Source organism: Anomaloglossus baeobatrachus, chromosome 3, assembly GCF_048569485.1.
Source record: "Anomaloglossus baeobatrachus isolate aAnoBae1 chromosome 3, aAnoBae1.hap1, whole genome shotgun sequence".
Classification (NCBI taxonomy): Eukaryota; Metazoa; Chordata; class Amphibia; order Anura; family Aromobatidae; genus Anomaloglossus; species Anomaloglossus baeobatrachus.
In genome coordinates this window covers 360216978-360236294 of record NC_134355.1, presented here as the reverse complement: position 1 = coordinate 360236294, position 19317 = coordinate 360216978, and the positions used below count along the sequence as shown (strand labels likewise).

General features: G+C 41.2%; 1 protein-coding gene across 1 annotated transcript in view; it reads right to left on the bottom strand.

Moving 5' to 3' along the window:
* Nucleotides 1-5073: 5073 nt before the first annotated feature.
* BACH2 (BACH transcriptional regulator 2) overlaps nucleotides 5074-19317 on the bottom strand; it is a 367373-nt gene continuing 353129 nt past the window's right edge. The window contains exons 6-7 of the mRNA XM_075340126.1: nucleotides 17266-17472; nucleotides 5074-8311 (exon numbers count right to left, since the gene is read on the bottom strand). Coding sequence (XP_075196241.1) covers nucleotides 7835-8311; nucleotides 17266-17472 — 684 coding nt within the window. The 3' untranslated portion in view covers nucleotides 5074-7834. The remainder of the gene's footprint in view (nucleotides 8312-17265; nucleotides 17473-19317) is intronic.

Here is a 19317-nt window from a genome sequence, read left to right as displayed (position 1 = left end):
TTGCAGACACGGTGTTTCGGGGTGCTTGCCCCTCGTCAGTGCAAAGTATGGGGGTGTCTGATCTGGCTCATGAGAAAGCTATGTGGGGACCACGGGGGAACACTATTCTCCTTAAGGAGACTTTGCAAGCCAGTCTGGCTGCCAGGTAAGGGGACTTATAGCTGCAATGCCCCTAAAATTCCACGGGGGAACACTATTCTCCTTAAGGAGACTTTGCAAGCCAGTCTGGCTGCCAGGTGAGGGGACTTATAGCTGCAATGCCCCTCTGGGAAATATTCAAATTGTCTCTCCAGTAAAGGAGACAAACTCTAGCACAGCGCCACCTATTGGAAGTAGCGATCCTAAAAGTCACAAGTGGATTTTTGACAATCCTTTGCAATATGACTCAGGATATATAAGCCAGATCAGAATCCCAATTTGCAGACACGGTGTTTCGGGGTGCTTGCCCCTCGTCAGTGCAAAGTATGGGGGTGTCTGATCTGGCTCATGAGAAAGCTATGTGGGGACCACGGGGGAACACTATTCTCCTTAAGGAGACTTTGCAAGCCAGTCTGGCTGCCAGGTAAGGGGACTTATAGCTGCAATGCCCCTAAAATTCCACGGGGGAACACTATTCTCCTTAAGGAGACTTTGCAAGCCAGTCTGGCTGCCAGGTAAGGGGACTTATAGCTGCAATGCCCCTCTGGGAAATATTCAAATTGTCTCTCCAGTAAAGGAGACAAACTCTAGCACAGCGCCACCTATTGGAAGTAGCGATCCTAAAAGTCACAAGTGGATTTTTGACAATCCTTTGCAATATGACTCAGGATATATAAGCCAGATCAGAATCCCAATTTGCAGACACGGTGTTTCGGGGTGCTTGCCCCTCGTCAGTGCAAAGTATGGGGGTGTCTGATCTGGCTCATGAGAAAGCTATGTGGGGACCACGGGGGAACACTATTCTCCTTAAGGAGACTTTGCAAGCCAGTCTGGCTGCCAGGTAAGGGGACTTATAGCTGCAATGCCCCTAAAATTCCACGGGGGAACACTATTCTCCTTAAGGAGACTTTGCAAGCCAGTCTGGCTGCCAGGTAAGGGGACTTATAGCTGCAATGCCCCTCTGGGAAATATTCAAATTGTCTCTCCAGTAAAGGAGACAAACTCTAGCACAGCGCCACCTATTGGAAGTAGCGATCCTAAAAGTCACAAGTGGATTTTTGACAATCCTTTGCAATATGACTCAGGATATATAAGCCAGATCAGAATCCCAATTTGCAGACACGGTGTTTCGGGGTGCTTGCCCCTCGTCAGTGCAAAGTATGGGGGTGTCTGATCTGGCTCATGAGAAAGCTATGTGGGGACCACGGGGGAACACTATTCTCCTTAAGGAGACTTTGCAAGCCAGTCTGGCTGCCAGGTAAGGGGACTTATAGCTGCAATGCCCCTAAAATTCCACGGGGGAACACTATTCTCCTTAAGGAGACTTTGCAAGCCAGTCTGGCTGCCAGGTAAGGGGATAAATAATAATATTTGAGCTTTACAGCAACTTTATTTTCATAACCTCCAAAATTTGGGAGGGTTTCAGCTTTCAAAAGAGTAATTTATGAAACCAATGGATGAATTTAAAGTCAGGTTATAAGCTTTTATTTACATAACATGGATAAGAGACAGAACTTCTGTCAGGGACTGTAATTAGGCCTCTACTATTCTACACTTGAATGGTGTGCAACCCTTAATAAATCTAATATGTCTCATAGCTTTGTATGCCTTCTCTAGTTAACATTACCTTATCTGTAGATACAACATACCGTAGTATATATTAAGTAGAATCGTATAACTGCATATAATCAAGTAAACTGTTAAACAGTTATAAACAGAGCATAACTTAATAAATTCACTTTTACTAAATTCCGGCATCCATAGATTTAAAGGAAATCCAGTTTTTCTTTCCAAACTGTTCAGTCAGAAAACTGATTAGACATTTAAGGTCCATCCAATATAGATGTGCATTGTTCACTCGTTCTTTTATCAAGCAATACTTATTGTAAGTTAAATTAATAATTGCTACAGTTGAGTTCCTATCAACTGCTGTCGATATACATTATAAAAGAAGGTATAACTAATGTACTGGCTCTCAATAAGTCATTTTGCATGAGAATTCATTTGCGCTCACTTAAATTAAGAAGAAGAAAACATCTTTACGATCATGGTTTTCCGTCGGAGTACATAATACTTTGATAGCTTGATATTCCTGAGCTAGGAACCGTCTTATCGGTCATGCTTATCCCTAATAAAATAAACCAAATACAAATGTCTTACAAGAACTGTGAGCTCCAAAAATGGAGCCTACCATATAAATGACGACAGAGTACACAGTCAAGGTGAAAAAAAAGCAGCCTATAAAATGTATGGGCCCCAGGGATGTTGGAGAGGATAGCATCTGCTACTCTGTTAGATCAGTTGTTACACTAGTACATAGACTAATACATAGACAGTAGATGCCATGACTAGCCATTACAGTACACGGCAAATAGAGTATAACATAATATGTGATGATTGATGAGAAGAGTGAAACAATATATGAGCTTCAAATATACAAAATAGCTTTTTTTTAGGAAAAAATGAATCATGTATGAAATATGTTAGGAAATTATTTGTGAAATGATTGTTCTCAGATACTATTTGAAACAAGGGAAATTGTAGTCAGAAATCTACTGTTTATCAAATTAAACTTAACCTGAAAGGTCACCTAAATGTACTAAATTGCCACTATTGTGTTATATATGGCAATAACTGTTTTTTTTTGTTGAACACATGGCTTGGTGTCTTTTTAAAATTAATTATTTTTCATTGCCCTTAACATGTAAATCAGAAAGGAATAGTCCGACTGGTCGCAGGTTGCCTCAGTTTAGTCATGCCTCAGATCCTCTAGAACAATCCTCATCATGGTAGGACTGCTAGACATGTTGAACATATGCCGACTATGGCTGGAATTGTATATAAAATGTCGATCCTGTCTAGGGAGGTGTAATACCAAGATCCAAGGCAGATCTAGGCTGGGGGAAGTAACAAACACTGCCAGACTAGTTCTACATCAGATCTTCTAATTATGCCTTCCTCCATACAATCCTCATAGTGATAGAACTGCTAAAAATCTTGTGCATGCTCTATCCAAGACTGTGATTGTATTAAGGATGTCAGTTATGTCTAGGGAGGTGTAATAACAGGATCCAAAGCATATCTAGTCTGGGGGAAACAACACACACTGCCAGACTAGTCCTGCCTCAATTGCATATGGTGAGCAGTGGAATAAGTTAATTTTATAAAGCTAGCAATGCTTCTGTACAACATAGAAGTCCTCAATAGAAGTATTATGTTTGGTATGGTTAGACGACATGACAAGTTCTTTCTAAGATAATTATTTGCAATCAAATAAAATGTAGTAAGAAGTCACAGCACTAAATATGGCCAACCAAATGAGAACAAGTACCTGCAGTATCTAGGGTAGGATAGATTAGGAACATGTATAAAAGTGAAACAGTATATAAATGTTAGCAACAGAGAAGGTGAACATAAAGAAGTGAACACAAATTTTTTTTACAAGTTTCATATTAATAAATATTAAAGAACATAAAGTAAAAACACTGCTAAGCTTAATGAAGTATGCGGGCATTTGCTCTTTAGCCACACCAATTCTTCTTCAGTCAAGTGTTAGTTACGGTGCAGAAAATAGCATAACCTTTGTACAATTACAATATATAAACATTATGCGTACTGGAAACCCAATAAATTATCTACAAAAAAAAATAAATAAAAAAAAAAAAATACCTGGAAAAGGATTCAATCTGACACCAATGTCAGGTATTTGCACCATGGCAATAAATTGTTAGGGTATCTTAACCGGAACAACATTTCAATTTTTGTTGCTACTTGATACTTGTCATCTTGATTTCTTAGAGAGTAGCTAATATAAATGAACGTTCAGGGGTAAATTAAAATACTGGTATAATAATATACATATACACAATTTCAAAGGCAAGATAGTGTACACCACAAATACTACACAGAGAGTGAGGATTACACATCATAATCTAGAATACATAAAGAAAACACATTTTTAGATTTGATTTTAATATATCACATGTGGGATTTTCCACGTGTTGTCCTCCTATTTCTGTAAAATTAACTTGCTTTGCATTCCCGAAATTTTCTTTTTTGTTATTTAAATTAAACTACAAATTTAGAGATTAAGTAGCCACCAAGCCTCTAGCACAAACCTGAATAATTGGAAACTTGTGATGCAATACAGAAATGAATTGTTAGGAAATATTTTCACTTTTTAACATTCCATGGACACAAACTATAGGCTTCTACTACTATCACCAAAGTGTCGTAAGTTAGAAATTATAACACGGACATGAATGTTTATACCGAAACTGGCGGTCAATGTTCAAATGCAGCCAAACAGGGCAAAGAGTAGAAAAATGGGAAGGTTTAAGACATTAGGCCTTGAAAACCATATTTGTAAAGTTTATCTTGTAAATTTTATACAAGAGCTAAATAAAAATAAGATTCCAATAGGAATCTCTATGGCTAAATGGTCAATATATACTAATTCATTATAATTCTACTTTCCATTGGGCCCAATCTAAAGCCTGAAAGGGAGCTACATTATAATATTGCATGAGTTATCTTGTCCAACTGCCCAAACTCTTTGGGAAAGGAATAGTTCCCAACAAAATGCACAAGTAAAATTTTTGTCTTTTTGGCACAAATTAGTTTTTTGGGGGCCAATATCTGGAACTACATTATTTTTGAGATATACTAAGGCTGATTTTGGGACACTTTTAAATGGCAAGAAAAGCCTGCTCTTACAATGTACAATACAAGGTAATAGTGTGGTACCGTGTTAACCAGAGAAATAAATTGAAATACTTATGCCCCAAGAATGACAAAAGTATTTTAGGAGATGAAAGCTTGCTAATATAAATTTTCCTGGTTAGCCTATAAAGGTATCACTCCTAAAATACTTTTGTCATTCTTGGGGCATAAGTATTTCCAAGGAAAAGCCTGTAAAATGAATGTTTACTTTTTCGACAAATATTTTCTACTACTAAATAATAGAAGTTAGATTTTGGATTTAGATAGTATATGATTGGAATAGGCTACTGCAGGAACATGATTCATATGTATGTGGTACAAGGACAGGCATAGACAGAAGATGGACTCTGTTCAGGAACAATATATGGCCATTGTAGTCCAATAGCTCTTCATAATGCACAATTCCCCTTAATTATTTAGAGGTGGTAGTGGCCCCCCTTCAGTAGCACAGGCTGCCCTAATTGTATGACCATCCCTGATGTGGTATGCTTCATTGTTCAGCACAGTTGAAATCATGCATTGGATTAATATGTAGTGATTGGCGAACACAAAAGTGCTTGGGTGCTTGGTACTTGAGTTGAACAGGTCAGATACTCGGATGGGCTCAACTAGAGAACCGAGTATAATGGAAGTCAGTAATTGGGCAGTTTGGTTGTCCGCCCACATACAGCCAGCCATATACAGAGCATTTCCGGGGCAGAGAGGGCTGTATTTTTTTGGACACACTACATCCGAAAATGTTGTCTTAAATCCCAGTGAGAGCTATTCAGAGACTGCAAATAGCTCTCACTTGGGTACGTGCACACATCATGCAGTGAAGCAAACCTGTGCTTTGGGTTCTTGTTTCACAGAAAACACATCTGAGCACCTGCAATTCTTGGCCAAACATCGTGAGTAACTTAGTACCCCGGATGCTCGATCAAGTACCGAGAAGTACCGAGCACCCTTGGCCATCATTATTAATATGATATTTGCCTTGGATTAATACGACATGCTCCTTCTAAACATTGACATTATGAAGTTAAGAGTATTCTATGCCATCAATACAAAGTAAATGAAGGGTGTGATTTTATCATATAGATTGTGAAAGAGGGGAGAAAACATTAACACAAGGAGAAGTGTCTCTATAGGCATTCTTCAGCATAGTAAAATGTGTGTATGGCATTAGGCCAGCTGATAATACTTCATGGTTTTCACTAACTATAACACTATTAGATAATTGTGGAAGAAATATTTGGAGTATTGGTTACATAATGCAGAGATGTCCAAATGAGACTATGTTAAATATTATTACTAGCACAGTATAATGTACAGATAAAGAATCTTTCATTAACCCTTATATCAGGCACCCCAATCATTCTATTGTGGTGGAAGCAATTCTTACCGTCTCAATACTTAGCATTCTGCAATGGGGTACAGATAAATGGATAAAAGGCATTCTTTGACACCTGACAGTATTTGGGAAGAATCTGGAGAACAAAGCCACTACTTATTCAAGCTAAAAACTGCAATTGTGTAGTTAGATATATTCAACCGCAATTTCATTGTCATTTTAGGTTACAGGCAAAGCATGGAAATGAGGCAATCCAAGTTGCCAAGCTTAATAAACTGATAAACTGCTGCAGCACATATACGTACTACATGGTCAATATCTCAATATACATCTGAGCTGCTTTGCGTCACATTTGCATAGCAACAAGTCAAACAAACAGTTAATTCTGCCGTTTTTACGTTTTCGTCTTCTAAATACCAGCAATAGAGCATATCCTCATGAGATCCAAAATAGGAGTCATATGTGGCTGTGTCATTAGGGAAAACACCCAGGGAAACCAGGATAAGTTTCTGTCTAAAAAAACAGAATATAAAACTATTTTGAAAAAAAAATGTAATGTTAAAAAACATATTCTAGAATTCCTGCATTGGTTAATATGAGGTATGTGATTTTCATTGGTTTGATGGACTGCAGCAAGCTCCCTTTGTCGGCATTCTTACTTTTTCAAATATTTTACCTACAGAAATCCAGAGATGGAATCAATCCAAGTTCACTCTTCAGAACAATTTTAATGTACCGGGGTCTAGGGAAAATTTGAATTGAAATTTTACACTATATGGTAAATGTAATATTTGGCAAGAAAATGTTTCTAAAATCCTAATATCCTGAGTATTTTCTTTTTTTTTTTTTGTTTTCTTTGTTATACATACAAATAATGCATATGTAGTCATGTTAAATTTACACACAACAGCAAAACTCAGTGCATGTGGCTAGGAGAAACTCAGTAAGAAAAAACATACAAAAGAACGGCTTGATTGAAATGGAGACTGGCGCTGTGTTGCGCTAAAAGCTCATGTGTGATAATAAAAAAAATAAAAAATCCATTACAGCGGTTTATAAATAATTAAAAACTAAATGCTAGTGTCAGACTGAAAAATAAAATCTAAAAAGCAGTCTGTGGCATCAATGACATAAAAAGGAATGTAGGGAATTTTATAAACAGAAATAGAGCTGACTTCCAGTTTTAGGCTGTGAACATCGAGGGATGCGTGGACTTTTTGCATATGGATATAGAACCTATATACAGTTCACCTATAAAATCTTGATTAGCGGTCTTTAATGAAAACAAATGAACATTCTGAGGAAATTCCTGAGATAGGTTTTGTGACTGGGTCACTGAGAATATAGCTGCTGTCGGGTCCTCATGAGTATTAAATCCATCCCTGTTAAGATCTGAAATTAAAATACATTAACAAATAATATAGAACACAAGGAGGACAGTGCAGCCACTGTCTTGTGCCCTGCCTGAGCAAGGCATAGCACCATCGTGAAAGGATCTCCAACTTTCAGAGAGGAGGAAAATACTTATAAAACAGTATTGCTGCTAAGACTGCTGTAGTGTGCACCAATAATGTTTTCTGGAGGCAGTGGCAGCCAAAGGCTGACGGACGACTTCTGGTTGACCATGCATTTGTAGCATCACTAGGAGAAATCTTTCCTTGGTTGTTCATCCGTTGTACATTTCTCGGTCATCTCCTGACAGAAGTCCACTGTCACTGTTTGGCTGTTCTGTTCCAAACACGTCTCCCTCTCTGAGTAAGTACCAAGCTCAGATCCATCCACACTTCTTGCTATGCAATTCTCTGGTATACTGTTTGAAACTGAGTGACCTCCAAGCTGAACTTGACCTTGCTCATTGCAGCACTGCATGTTCTCTCCCATGTCCTGGGAAGGGATAAGTTTTTGCTCTAATCTTGCTGGTAAAGGGTTGAATGCAGCAGCTGTGGGTAGATCCATTGGCCTCAAAACAGGGCAGTACCTGTGTAGAGCTTGGATCTGCTCTGGACTCTGAATATCTCTACATACTTCTTGGGATAAGCAAGAGAAGTTGTCAAGGAGCTCTCCCATGCAGGCCTTTAGCTGGTTCCTTTCGGTTAATAGCTTTTCTTTTTCACATACCTAATTGAAAAAAAGAAAGTTAATTTATCGCAAACCATTGTCTCACCAAATATACCTGAATCAAGTTTTAAAGGGAACTTGTACCCAAGTCTTCCCAATATAAATTAAGGCCTCCAACTTTACTGCCTCTTTGCCAGTAATGCAGCAACCTGTATAAAAGCCACATGTCCCCCAAAATACCTTTTATAATCCCACATATGGCGTGATCCATGGCAATGGGCAATGCTAGTATTGCTCGACACCTTCACTCTCCTCACAATCTGCTGAGGGCAGAATAAAGTACAGTAACGTGCACGCCTCGACTTTACTTTTAGATCATGTGGAGGACATAAGAAGCAGGGCAGGAAGATGATGTTTGCGGGGAGAGATTAGGTACCGAGCAAGACTAGTGATGCTTATTAGACGTCGCAGTATGAGGGGAATATAAAGTACTTTTTTTGGTTATACATAGGGGTTGAAGGCATATATACAGGTTCCTAGACTGCTGTAAAGAGGTGGTAAAGGTGGTGGCTTTAGTTAATATTGGAAAAACCTGGTGACAGTTTCTTGTTAAGCTGTATTAGCATGATATCTACCCTACTTTAGGCTATATTTACGAATTTGAAAATAAGTCAAAACAATATTTTAATTTTATAGAATTTTAAATAAATTCCAGTAATTTCTAGGTTCTTACACAGCAAGAGTGCATTGTCCACAATTGTTATTGCTCGCACTGCAGCTCAGTTTCATAGAGGTGAATGAGACTAAAGGGGGCTTTACACGCTGCGACATCGCTAATTCGGAGTCGTTGGGGTCACGGAATTTGTGACGCACATCCGGCCGCATTAGCGATGTTGCTGCATGTGACACCGATGAGCGATTTTGCATCGAAAGGAGGCGGTTCGCCGGTCACAGCGACGTCGCCGGGCAGGTAAGTATGTGTGACGGGTCTGCGCGATGTTGTGCGGCACGGGCAGCGATTTGCCCGTGTCCCACAACAGATGGGGGCGGGTACCCACGCTAGCGATATCGGGACAGATATCGCAGCATGTAAAGTAGCCTTAAGTATGTAGTGGTACGTAGCAGTAATACAATACATCTGTATGTACAGGGCAGTCTCTGTAAACAGCAAGTACTGCAGCTCATTCATTTGTGGTCCCAGGCATTGGACACTGACCATCTGAAAATTGGGGGCCAATCCTAGAAATAACCACCCTGCATTGGTCATCCAAAGAAACTGATTGCTGTGATTCCAGGAGTGGAGCACTTTGACATAGTCTTATTATCCTTGTAACATTGAAAGGGGTTGTGAACTACTCAGACAACTCATCATCCATCCTTATGTTTCCCTGAAACAAAATAACACCTATACTCACCTCCAGTGGCGGCGCTGTTGAGACGGTTTCAGCACTGTTTCCCCTGGGGATCACTTGACATAATAATCCCTGTAGCCAAACCGCACTGTCTACCCTGGACTTAATGTCATGTAATTCCTGTGGCCTTTTTTAGGATGAATCAAGGCATCCAGAGGAAATTAAAGGGAAGGTGTCGTCCCAAAAAAAATTCAATAACTGAAAAAATGTAAAGTATTAATGTTTTAATGTTTTGTTTAAATATTATTTGTTTTTAATTGAGCAAAATATAAAAAATAAATTAAAAAGTTTGATATTTTCCACTCTTAAACACTAGGGAGAGCAGCTGCTGAAATCCTACAGAAATCCAACTGTAGAAATAGCCTGGATTATAGCTGCAGTAAAGTGGACGGAGTCTGCTCTCCTGTGTGTGATGTCACAACTCCCCCTCCCAATCTGGGTGTTTCCAAAAGGATAAGGGAAGATGAAAATTAGGATCACAGCTGCATAGTGCTCCCCACATAGCGCTCTGCATGCCCCGGTCCAGAAATGCTCTGCCGCATGCACGCCCACCCGAAATATTCTGCTACATGCACGCACACAATGCTCTGCCACATGCAGGTCCGCAATACTCTGCCACACGCCCACACAGAATGCTCTGCCACATGCACACACACAGTGTGTGTGTGTGTATACAGTGTGTATGTGACCGAGTACCCAGCATGAGAGGAGCGGAGCCAGTGTGTGTATATACTATATACTGTGTATATATACTGTGTGTGACCAAGCATTAAGAGGACGGCGGAGCCAGCGTGTGTATATACTATATACTATGTGTATATACTGTGTGGGTAACCTAGCAGCATGAAGGAGGCGGAGCCAGTGTGTGTATATACTATATACCATGTGTACAGTGTGTATATACTGTGTGTGTGACCGAGCAGCATTAGGGCAGCGGAGTCAGTGTGTGTATATACTATCATACTATATACTGTGTGTACTGTGTGTATATACTGTGTGTGACCGAGCAGCATGAGGGCAGCAGAGCCAGTGTGTGTACATACTATATATTGTATACTGTGTGTATATGCTGTGTGTGACCAAGCAGCATGAGGGAGGCAATGCTCTGCCACATGCATGCACGCCTGCATGCAATGCTCTGCATGCAGTCAGTGCTCTGCACGCACACAATGCTCTGTACACACGCAATGCTATGCACGCCTGCATGCAATGCTCTGCATGCACGCACACAATGCTCTGCATGCCTGCATGCAATGCTCTGCATGCACGCACACAATGCTCTGCACGCACGCGCCGCTATGCATGCATGCTAACAATGCTCTGCCACATGCACGCAATGCTCTGTATGCACACACATACACACACACAATGCTCTGGTGCATGCACACACAAACAATGCTCTGCATGCACGCACACATAATACTCTGCATGCACGTACACACACACACAATGCTCTGCGTGGACACACACACACACAATGCTCTACATGCACACACACACAAACACACACAATGCTCTGCTTCATGCACGCCCGCAGCAGCGGCTGGGGGGAGAGCGGGGCTGGGGAGAGCGGGGCTGGGTAGAGCGGGGGTGGGGGTGTCATTGGAGATGGTAACGGCGGGGGAGGGGTTGGGGAGGCGGCCCCGCGCCCCGTACTCACACTTCCCGGTGGTTGACAGGGGGAAAGTGGAGCAAATAGCATACGCTGTGAGCTCCACAAAGATGGCGCTGATCTCCTCCCTCTGCTGTGATCTAGACAGCCCAGGGACCGCATCCATGTTACAGCAGACGCCAAATCCAAGATGGCAGTCCCCAAGTGCTTCAGTAAAATTAGAATTAAATAAAAACTAAATAAACAATGAGTTTAATTTTGTATTAAAAATACTTGATTTCATAATCATTATTATTAATACAAAATAAAAAACGCGGCACCTTCCCTTTAAGTGAGAGCTGCTCTCTAACTTCCTTTGGATATCTTGATTTGTCTGGAGGTTTATGTTATCTGCTCCTTTGGGAATAAATGTCAATTTTATGCAATGAAGTGCACCAGATCCAAACATCACATGGAATTAACCCCTTCACCCCCGGCCACTAAAACACCCTAATGACCGGGCCATTTTTTGCAATTCTGACCAGTGTCACTTTGACAGGTTATAACTCTGGAACGCTTCAACGGATCCTGGCGATTCTGAGATTGTTTTTTCGTGACATATTGTGCTTCATGTCAGTGGTAAATTTAGGTCGATATTTTTTGCGTTTATTTGTGAAAATTTAGGAAATTTGGCGAAAATTTTGAAAATTTCGCAATTTTCAAACTTTGAAAATTTATGCCCATAAATCTGTGAGATATGTCACACAAAATAGTTACTAAATAACATTTCCCACTTGTGTACTTTACATCAGCGCAATTTTCGAAACAAATTTTTTTTCCGTTAGGAAGTTAGAAGGGGTCAAAGGTCATCAGCAAATTCTCATTTTTCCAACAAAATTTACAAAATAATTTTTTTAGGGACCACATTACATTTGAGGTGACTTTGAGAGGCCTAGGTGACAGAAAATACCCAAAAGTGACCCCATTCTAAAAACTTCACCCCTCACACTGCTCAAAACCACATCCAATAAGTTTATTAACCCTTTAGGTGCTTCACAGGAACCAAAGCAATGTGGAAGGAAAAAATGAAAATTTTACTTTTTAACACAAAAATGTTACTTTAGCCATAAAATTTTCATTTTTACAAGGGAGAAAAGAGAAAGTACACAATACAATTTATTGTGCATGTTCTCCTGAGTACGCTGATACCCCATATGTGGTAAAAATCAATTGTTTGGGCGCACGGCAGAGCTCGGAAGGGAAGGAGCGCCATTTGAATTTTTGAACGCAAAATTAGCTGCACTCATTAGCAGACGCCATGTCGGGTTTGAAGACCCCCTGAGGTGCCTAACCAATGGAGCTCCCCCACAAGTGACCCCATTTTGGAAACTAGAGCCCTCAAATAATTTTTCTAGATGTTTGGTGAGCACTTTGAACCCCTGGGGGCTTCACATAAGTTTATAGCGTTGAGCCGTGAAAATAAAAAAAATTTTTTCTACCACAAAACGGTTGCTTCAACTAGGTAGCTTTTTTTTCACAAGGGTAACAGGAAAAAATGCACCATAAAATGTATTGTGCATTTTCTCCTGAGTACGCAGATACCTCATATGTGGTGGAAATCAAATGTTTGGACACACAGCAGTGCTCGGAAGGCAAGGAGCGCCATTTGAATTTTTGAGTGCAAAATTAGCTGCACCTGTTAGCGGACGCCATGTCGGGTTTGAAGACCCCCTGAGGTGCCTAAACAATGGAGCTCCCCCACAAGTGACCCCATTTTGGAAACTAGAGCCCTCAAATAATTGTTCTAGATGTTTGATGAGCACTTTGAACACCTGGGGGCTTCACAGAAGTTTATAGCGTTGAGCCGTGAAAAGAAAAAAAATTTTTTTTACAACAAAACGGTTGCTTCAACTAGGTAGCTTTTTTTTTCACAAGGGTAACAGGAAAAAATGCACCATAAAATGTATTGTGCATTTTCTCCTGAATACGCAGATACCTCATATGTGGTGGAAATCAAATCTTTGGACACACGGCAGTGCTCGGAAGGCAAGGAGCGCCATTTGAATTTTTGAATGCAAAATTAGCTGCACTCATTAGCGGACGCCATGTGGGGTATGAAGACCCCCTGAGGTGCCTAAACAATGGAGCTCCCCCACAAGTCACCCCATTTTGGAAACTAGAGCCCTCAAATAATTTTTCTAGATGTTTGGTGAGCACTTTGAACACTTGGGGGCTTCACAGAAGTTTATAGCGTTGAGCCGTGAAAAGAAAAAAATTTTTTTTTACCACAAAACGGTTGCTTCAACTAGGTAGCTTTTTTTTTCACAAGGGTAACAGGAAAAAATGCACCATAAAATGTATTGTGCATTTTCTCCTGAGTACGCAGATACCTCATATGTGGTGGAAAGTAATTGTTTGGGCGCATGGCGGGGCTCAGAAGAGAAGGAGCGCCATTTGACAGCAAAATTGGTTGGAATCATTAGCGGACGCCATGTCACGTTTGGAGACCCCCTATGGTGCCTAAACAGTGGAGCTCCCCCACAAGTGACACCATTTTGGAAACTAGAGCCCTCAAATAATTTTTCTAGATGTTTGATGTGCACTTTGAACACCTGGGGGCTTCACAGAAGTTTATAGCGTTGAGCCGTGAAAAGAAAATTTTTTTTTTTACCACAAAACAGTTGCTTCAACTAGGTAGCTTTTTTTTTCACAAGGGTAACAGGAAAAAATGCACCATAAAATGTATTGTGCAATTTCTCCTGAGTACGCAGATACCTCATATGTGGTGGAAAGTAATTGTTTGGGCGCATGGCGGGGCTCAGAAGAGAAGGAGCGCCATTTGACAGCAAAATTGGTTTGAATCATTAGCGGACGCCATGTCACGTTTGGAGACCCCCTATGGTGCCTAAACAGTGGAGCTCCCCCACAAGTGACACCATTTTGGAAACTAGAGCCCTCAAATAATTTTTCTAGATGTTTGATGTGCACTTTGAACACCTGGGGGCTTCACAGAAGTTTATAGCGTTGAGCCGTGAAAAGAAAATTTTTTTTTTTTACCACAAAACGGTTGCTTCAACTAGGTAGCTTTTTTTTTCACAAGGGTAACAGGAAAAAATGCACCATAAAATGTATTGTGCATTTTCTCCTGAGTACGCAGATACCTCATATGTGGTGGAAAGTAATTGTTTGGGCGCATGGCGGGGCTCAGAAGAGAAGGAGCGCCATTTGACAGCAAAATTGGTTGGAATCATTAGCGGACGCCATGTCACGTTTGGAGACCCCCTATGGTGCCTAAACAGTGGAGCTCCCCCACAAGTGACACCATTTTGGAAACTAGAGCCCTCAAATAATTTTTCTAGATGTTTGATGTGCACTTTGAACACCTGGGGGCTTCACAGAAGTTTATAGCGTTGAGCCGTGAAAAGAAAATTTTTTTTTTTACCACAAAACAGTTGCTTCAACTAGGTAGCTTTTTTTTTCACAAGGGTAACAGGAAAAAATGCACCATAAAATGTATTGTGCAATTTCTCCTGAGTACGCAGATACCTCATATGTGGTGGAAAGTAATTGTTTGGGCGCATGGCGGGGCTCAGAAGAGAAGGAGCGCCATTTGACAGCAAAATTGGTTTGAATCATTAGCGGACGCCATGTCACGTTTGGAGACCCCCTATGGTGCCTAAACAGTGGAGCTCCCCCACAAGTGACACCATTTTGGAAACTAGAGCCCTCAAATAATTTTTCTAGATGTTTGATGTGCACTTTGAACACCTGGGGGCTTCACAGAAGTTTATAGCGTTGAGCCGTGAAAAGAAAATTTTTTTTTTTTACCACAAAACGGTTGCTTCAACTAGGTAGCTTTTTTTTTCACAAGGGTAACAGGAAAAAATGCACCATAAAATGTATTGTGCATTTTCTCCTGAGTACGCAGATACCTCATATGTGGTGGAAAGTAATTGTTTGAGCGCATGGCGGGGCTCAGAAGAGAAGGAGCGCCATTTGACTTTTCAAACGCACAGACGCAGTGCACTGATCGGCCGCTGCAGGACGCACGGTCGGATGCGATAAAAAAAAGCGTCGGGGATACGTAAAAAAAAAAAAAAGTCACGCCAAAAATTGACCATGGATGCAGATCCGTTATGTGCATCCCTGATCAGCGCTTGGTGGGACGCACGGACGGATGCGATACAAAAAGCGTCGCAAATATGGAAAAAAGTCACGCCAAAAATTGACCATGGATGCCGATCCGTTATGTGCATCCCTGATCAGCGCTTGGCGGGACGCACGGATGGATGTGATACAAAAAGCGTCGGGGATACGGAAAAAAAAAAGTCACGCCAAAAATTGAGCAGGGATGCCGATCCGTTATCTGCATCCCTGATCAGCGCTTGGCGGGACGCACAGACGGATGCGATACAAAAAGCGTCGGGGATACGGAAAAAAAAGTCACGCCAAAAATTGAGCAGGGATGCCGATCCGTTATCTGCATCCCTGTTCAGCGCTTGGCGGGACGCACGGACGGATGCGATACAAAAAGCGTCGGGGATACGGAAAAAAAAAAAAAAGTCACGCCAAAAATTGAGCAGGGATGCCGATCCGTTATCTGCATCCCTGATCAGCGCTTGGCGGGACGCACGGACAGATGAGGTGTAAAAATGGACAGGGGATACGGAAAAAAAAAAAAAAGTTATACTCACAGTACCCAGAGGACTAGCAGGAGGATCACTGACCAGAAGAGCTGCAGAGGAACAGATGGCAGAGAGATGGACAGCTTTACAGGAGCAGCAGGCAGATCAGCAGAATGCCCAGGAAGGACCCAGCGATGGACGCAGATGTGATCAGGCCGGTGAAGACAGGTAAGAGGACGTCGGGGGAGAGCAGAGGGGGAGAGGGGGGGGGGAGTGAGAGCAGAGAGGGGGGGGGGAAGCAGAGGGGGAGGGGGTAGAGCAGAGGGGGAGACCGGAGAGGGAGCTGCAGAACAGAGATAATGGGGGAGGCAGTCAGATCGCGGGGGGAGCAGATCGGGATGTCGGGGGGGGGGGGGGGGGGTTGGGGGGAGCAGATCGCGGGGGGGCACGGCAGGGGCTACCATGGCAGCGCGCAGGGGCACCACGGGAGCGCGCAGGGGCACCACGGGAGCGCGCACGGGCTGGCTGCAAAGTGAGCACAGTACTCACGTGCAGCAGCGGTGACAGCTAGGGCGGCGGCGGCGGCGGCAGCAGCGGCGGTGGCGTGGTACCACAAGTACCAGCCACTGCACGCTGCAGACATGTTGGGGGAGGGCTCGCAGGCCAGCACAGGCCTGGGGAGGGCGGCCACCGGCAGATCACACCGCCCCACTGCACACTGATTGGAGCGATTGCGCGTCATAGCACGATCGCTCCAATCAGTGCTGCAGGGGCTGGGGGCGGCATGTTTGAGGTCCACCTATGATATGCTGCAGCAGCTGCGGCATCTCATAGCTGGATCTCACAGGATCGCACTAATTCGGGCATTATTTTTGCCGAAATTAGTGCGATCGATGTGGTTGGCGGTTCAGATTTGAACAGCCAATCACATCGATCGTCGATAGGGGGTGGCGATGCCGCCCCCCCTAGGGTCAAGCAAAGGTCCCCTGCTGTAAGAAACAGCAGGGGACATCATTTGAAAGCCGTTGCTATGGCCACGGCAATCAAATGAAGTTTAGGCAGTAAAATTACGTCCCTGGTCGTTAAGTCACGTTAAAATAGGACGTAATTTTACTGCCCGCGGTCGTGAAGGGGTTAAAACCAACTTGTCATATAAAAAGTAAACACAAAATAAGTCAGAAATAGTAATTCAGCCCAAATGTGTCCTGTTCTTTTGGAGACCTACAGATCCATTCCTGTTATTGTGTTGACTAGCTAAAAAAAAATCAAAGGGTATGAAGCGTGACAGCCTATATCTGACAATATGCAACTCGGTATGCTTCTATTTCTATCAATATCAAAATTCATGGTATTATCTTATTCCACACTGTGGGATGGAGAGCTCACCAGCTTATGTATTTCACATTCTAAATTCTGTATACAGTCGAGTTTCCTCTTGCGACAGCGCTGTGCAGCTATTCTGTTCTTGCTTCGCCGCCGAACGTCATGAATGAATTCCAACTGTTCTGAGGTCAGCTTGTGCATTTTTATCATCATCTGGAAATCATTGCGTGGAAGATCTGTGATTTGATCAATAGGAAAGGGCAGCTTAACCTGCAGGACATAAGAATGAATATTACAAGAGTGTCCAAAAAGGTACAAAAATACTTGGATTTCACACCTACAGTAAACATCGTCTGGTGTTTTTCAACCCCTTCACCACCCATTGAGTTTCCATTTTTCGTTCTTGTTTTTTCTGCCCGTTTTTCCAACAGCCATAACTTTTTTTATTTTTTCATCAATATCGCCATATGAAGGTTTGGTTTTTGTGGGACAAGTTGTACTTTTGAATTTTTTGAAATTACAAAAATAAGTGCAAATCCACAATTGTTTTTTTCATTTACCATGTTCATTATATTGTACAAATGACCTGGTATTTTGATTACCAAACATGAATAGGTTTTTTTTCATTTATTTAAGTGGTGAAAAAAAAATCAGACATTTAAAAAAAAAAAAAAAAAAAAAATTGCACTTTTGTTGCCATTTTCCGATACCCGTAACATTCTCTTTTTTTTTAGATCTGGTGCTGTGTGATGGCTTATTTTTTTGTGCCTTGAGCAGACGTTCTTAATTATACCATTTTTGAGTAGATGCAATGTTTTGATCTCCTGCTATTGCATTTCATTGCAATGTTGCGGCAAGCAAAAAAAAAAGCACTCTGATTTTCTTTCATGCTACACCCTTTACAGATCAGATTAATTTATTTTATATTTTGATAGATCGGGCATTTCTGAACTTGGTGATACCAAATGTGTATTTTTTTGTTTTATTTTCAATAGGGCAAAAGGAAGGTGATATGAACTTTTTTTTTCAGATTTTTAATTTTTTTTTTTACACTTTTTCTTGTTTTTACTAGTCCTCCTACGGGACTAGAAGCTGATACAGTTCGATCACTTTTGCTGTACAGAGCAGTGCTTCAGCAATGCCCGATTGAAAATAAAACAATAATAAAAAAAATATTTGGTATTGCTCTGTTCAGAAATGTCCAATCTATCAAGATCGGTAAACAGCATAAGGAGAAAAAAAAAATCACAAGACCAGAATTGCAGATAAAAATGTAACAAAAGGCAATCAAAACATCGTATATACCCCAAAATAATATAAAAATATCAGCTCGGAACGCAAAAAACAAGCCCTCAGACAGCCCCAGATCCCAAAAATGTAAAATGTTACATCTTTTGGAAAAGAGACACAGATTTTTTTTTCAAAATTTCTGTTTTTTTAACCACCTAGATAAAAGAAAAGCTATAAATGTTTGGTATCTACGTAATCATACTGACCTGTAGAGTCATAATGCTAGGTCAGTTTTATGGTAAAATGAGTGCTGTAAATAAAAAAATAAAAAATAAAGAATTGCAGAATTTCACTGTGTTTGCTGCTTTGCCACACTCAGATTTTTTTCCTGCTTACCAGTATATCACATGATAAAATGAATGGTGTCATTCAAAACTATAACTCATGCTGCAAAAAATAAGCCCTTACACGGCTCTATGGATGGAAAAATAAAAATTTTATTGCTCTTGGAATAAGGAAAGGAAAAAACAAAAAAAATTGCACGTTCCTTAAAGGTGTTGTCTAAAATGATAAGTCTGCAGTCACATAGAGTGACATTTAGAGTGGCTGCAAATTTATTAATGAAATTTCCTTTTACCTTTGGACTACCCCTTTAATGTAGTACTTGCCTATTAAAGTGAATGTCTGGTTATTATGCACCATGTTCTTTTAGGGATTGGAGCTGTTTTTCACCCATTGAACTATATATACACAGTTTCCATTCACCTAGCAGTTATAAACTTAAATTCTAAAGCATTAGTCGTCTATAGCCATTAACGAGGTGAGCCTAATGCCTATGTAGTTATACAGCTATTATTGAACTCAATGAATGGTGTACAAATCTGT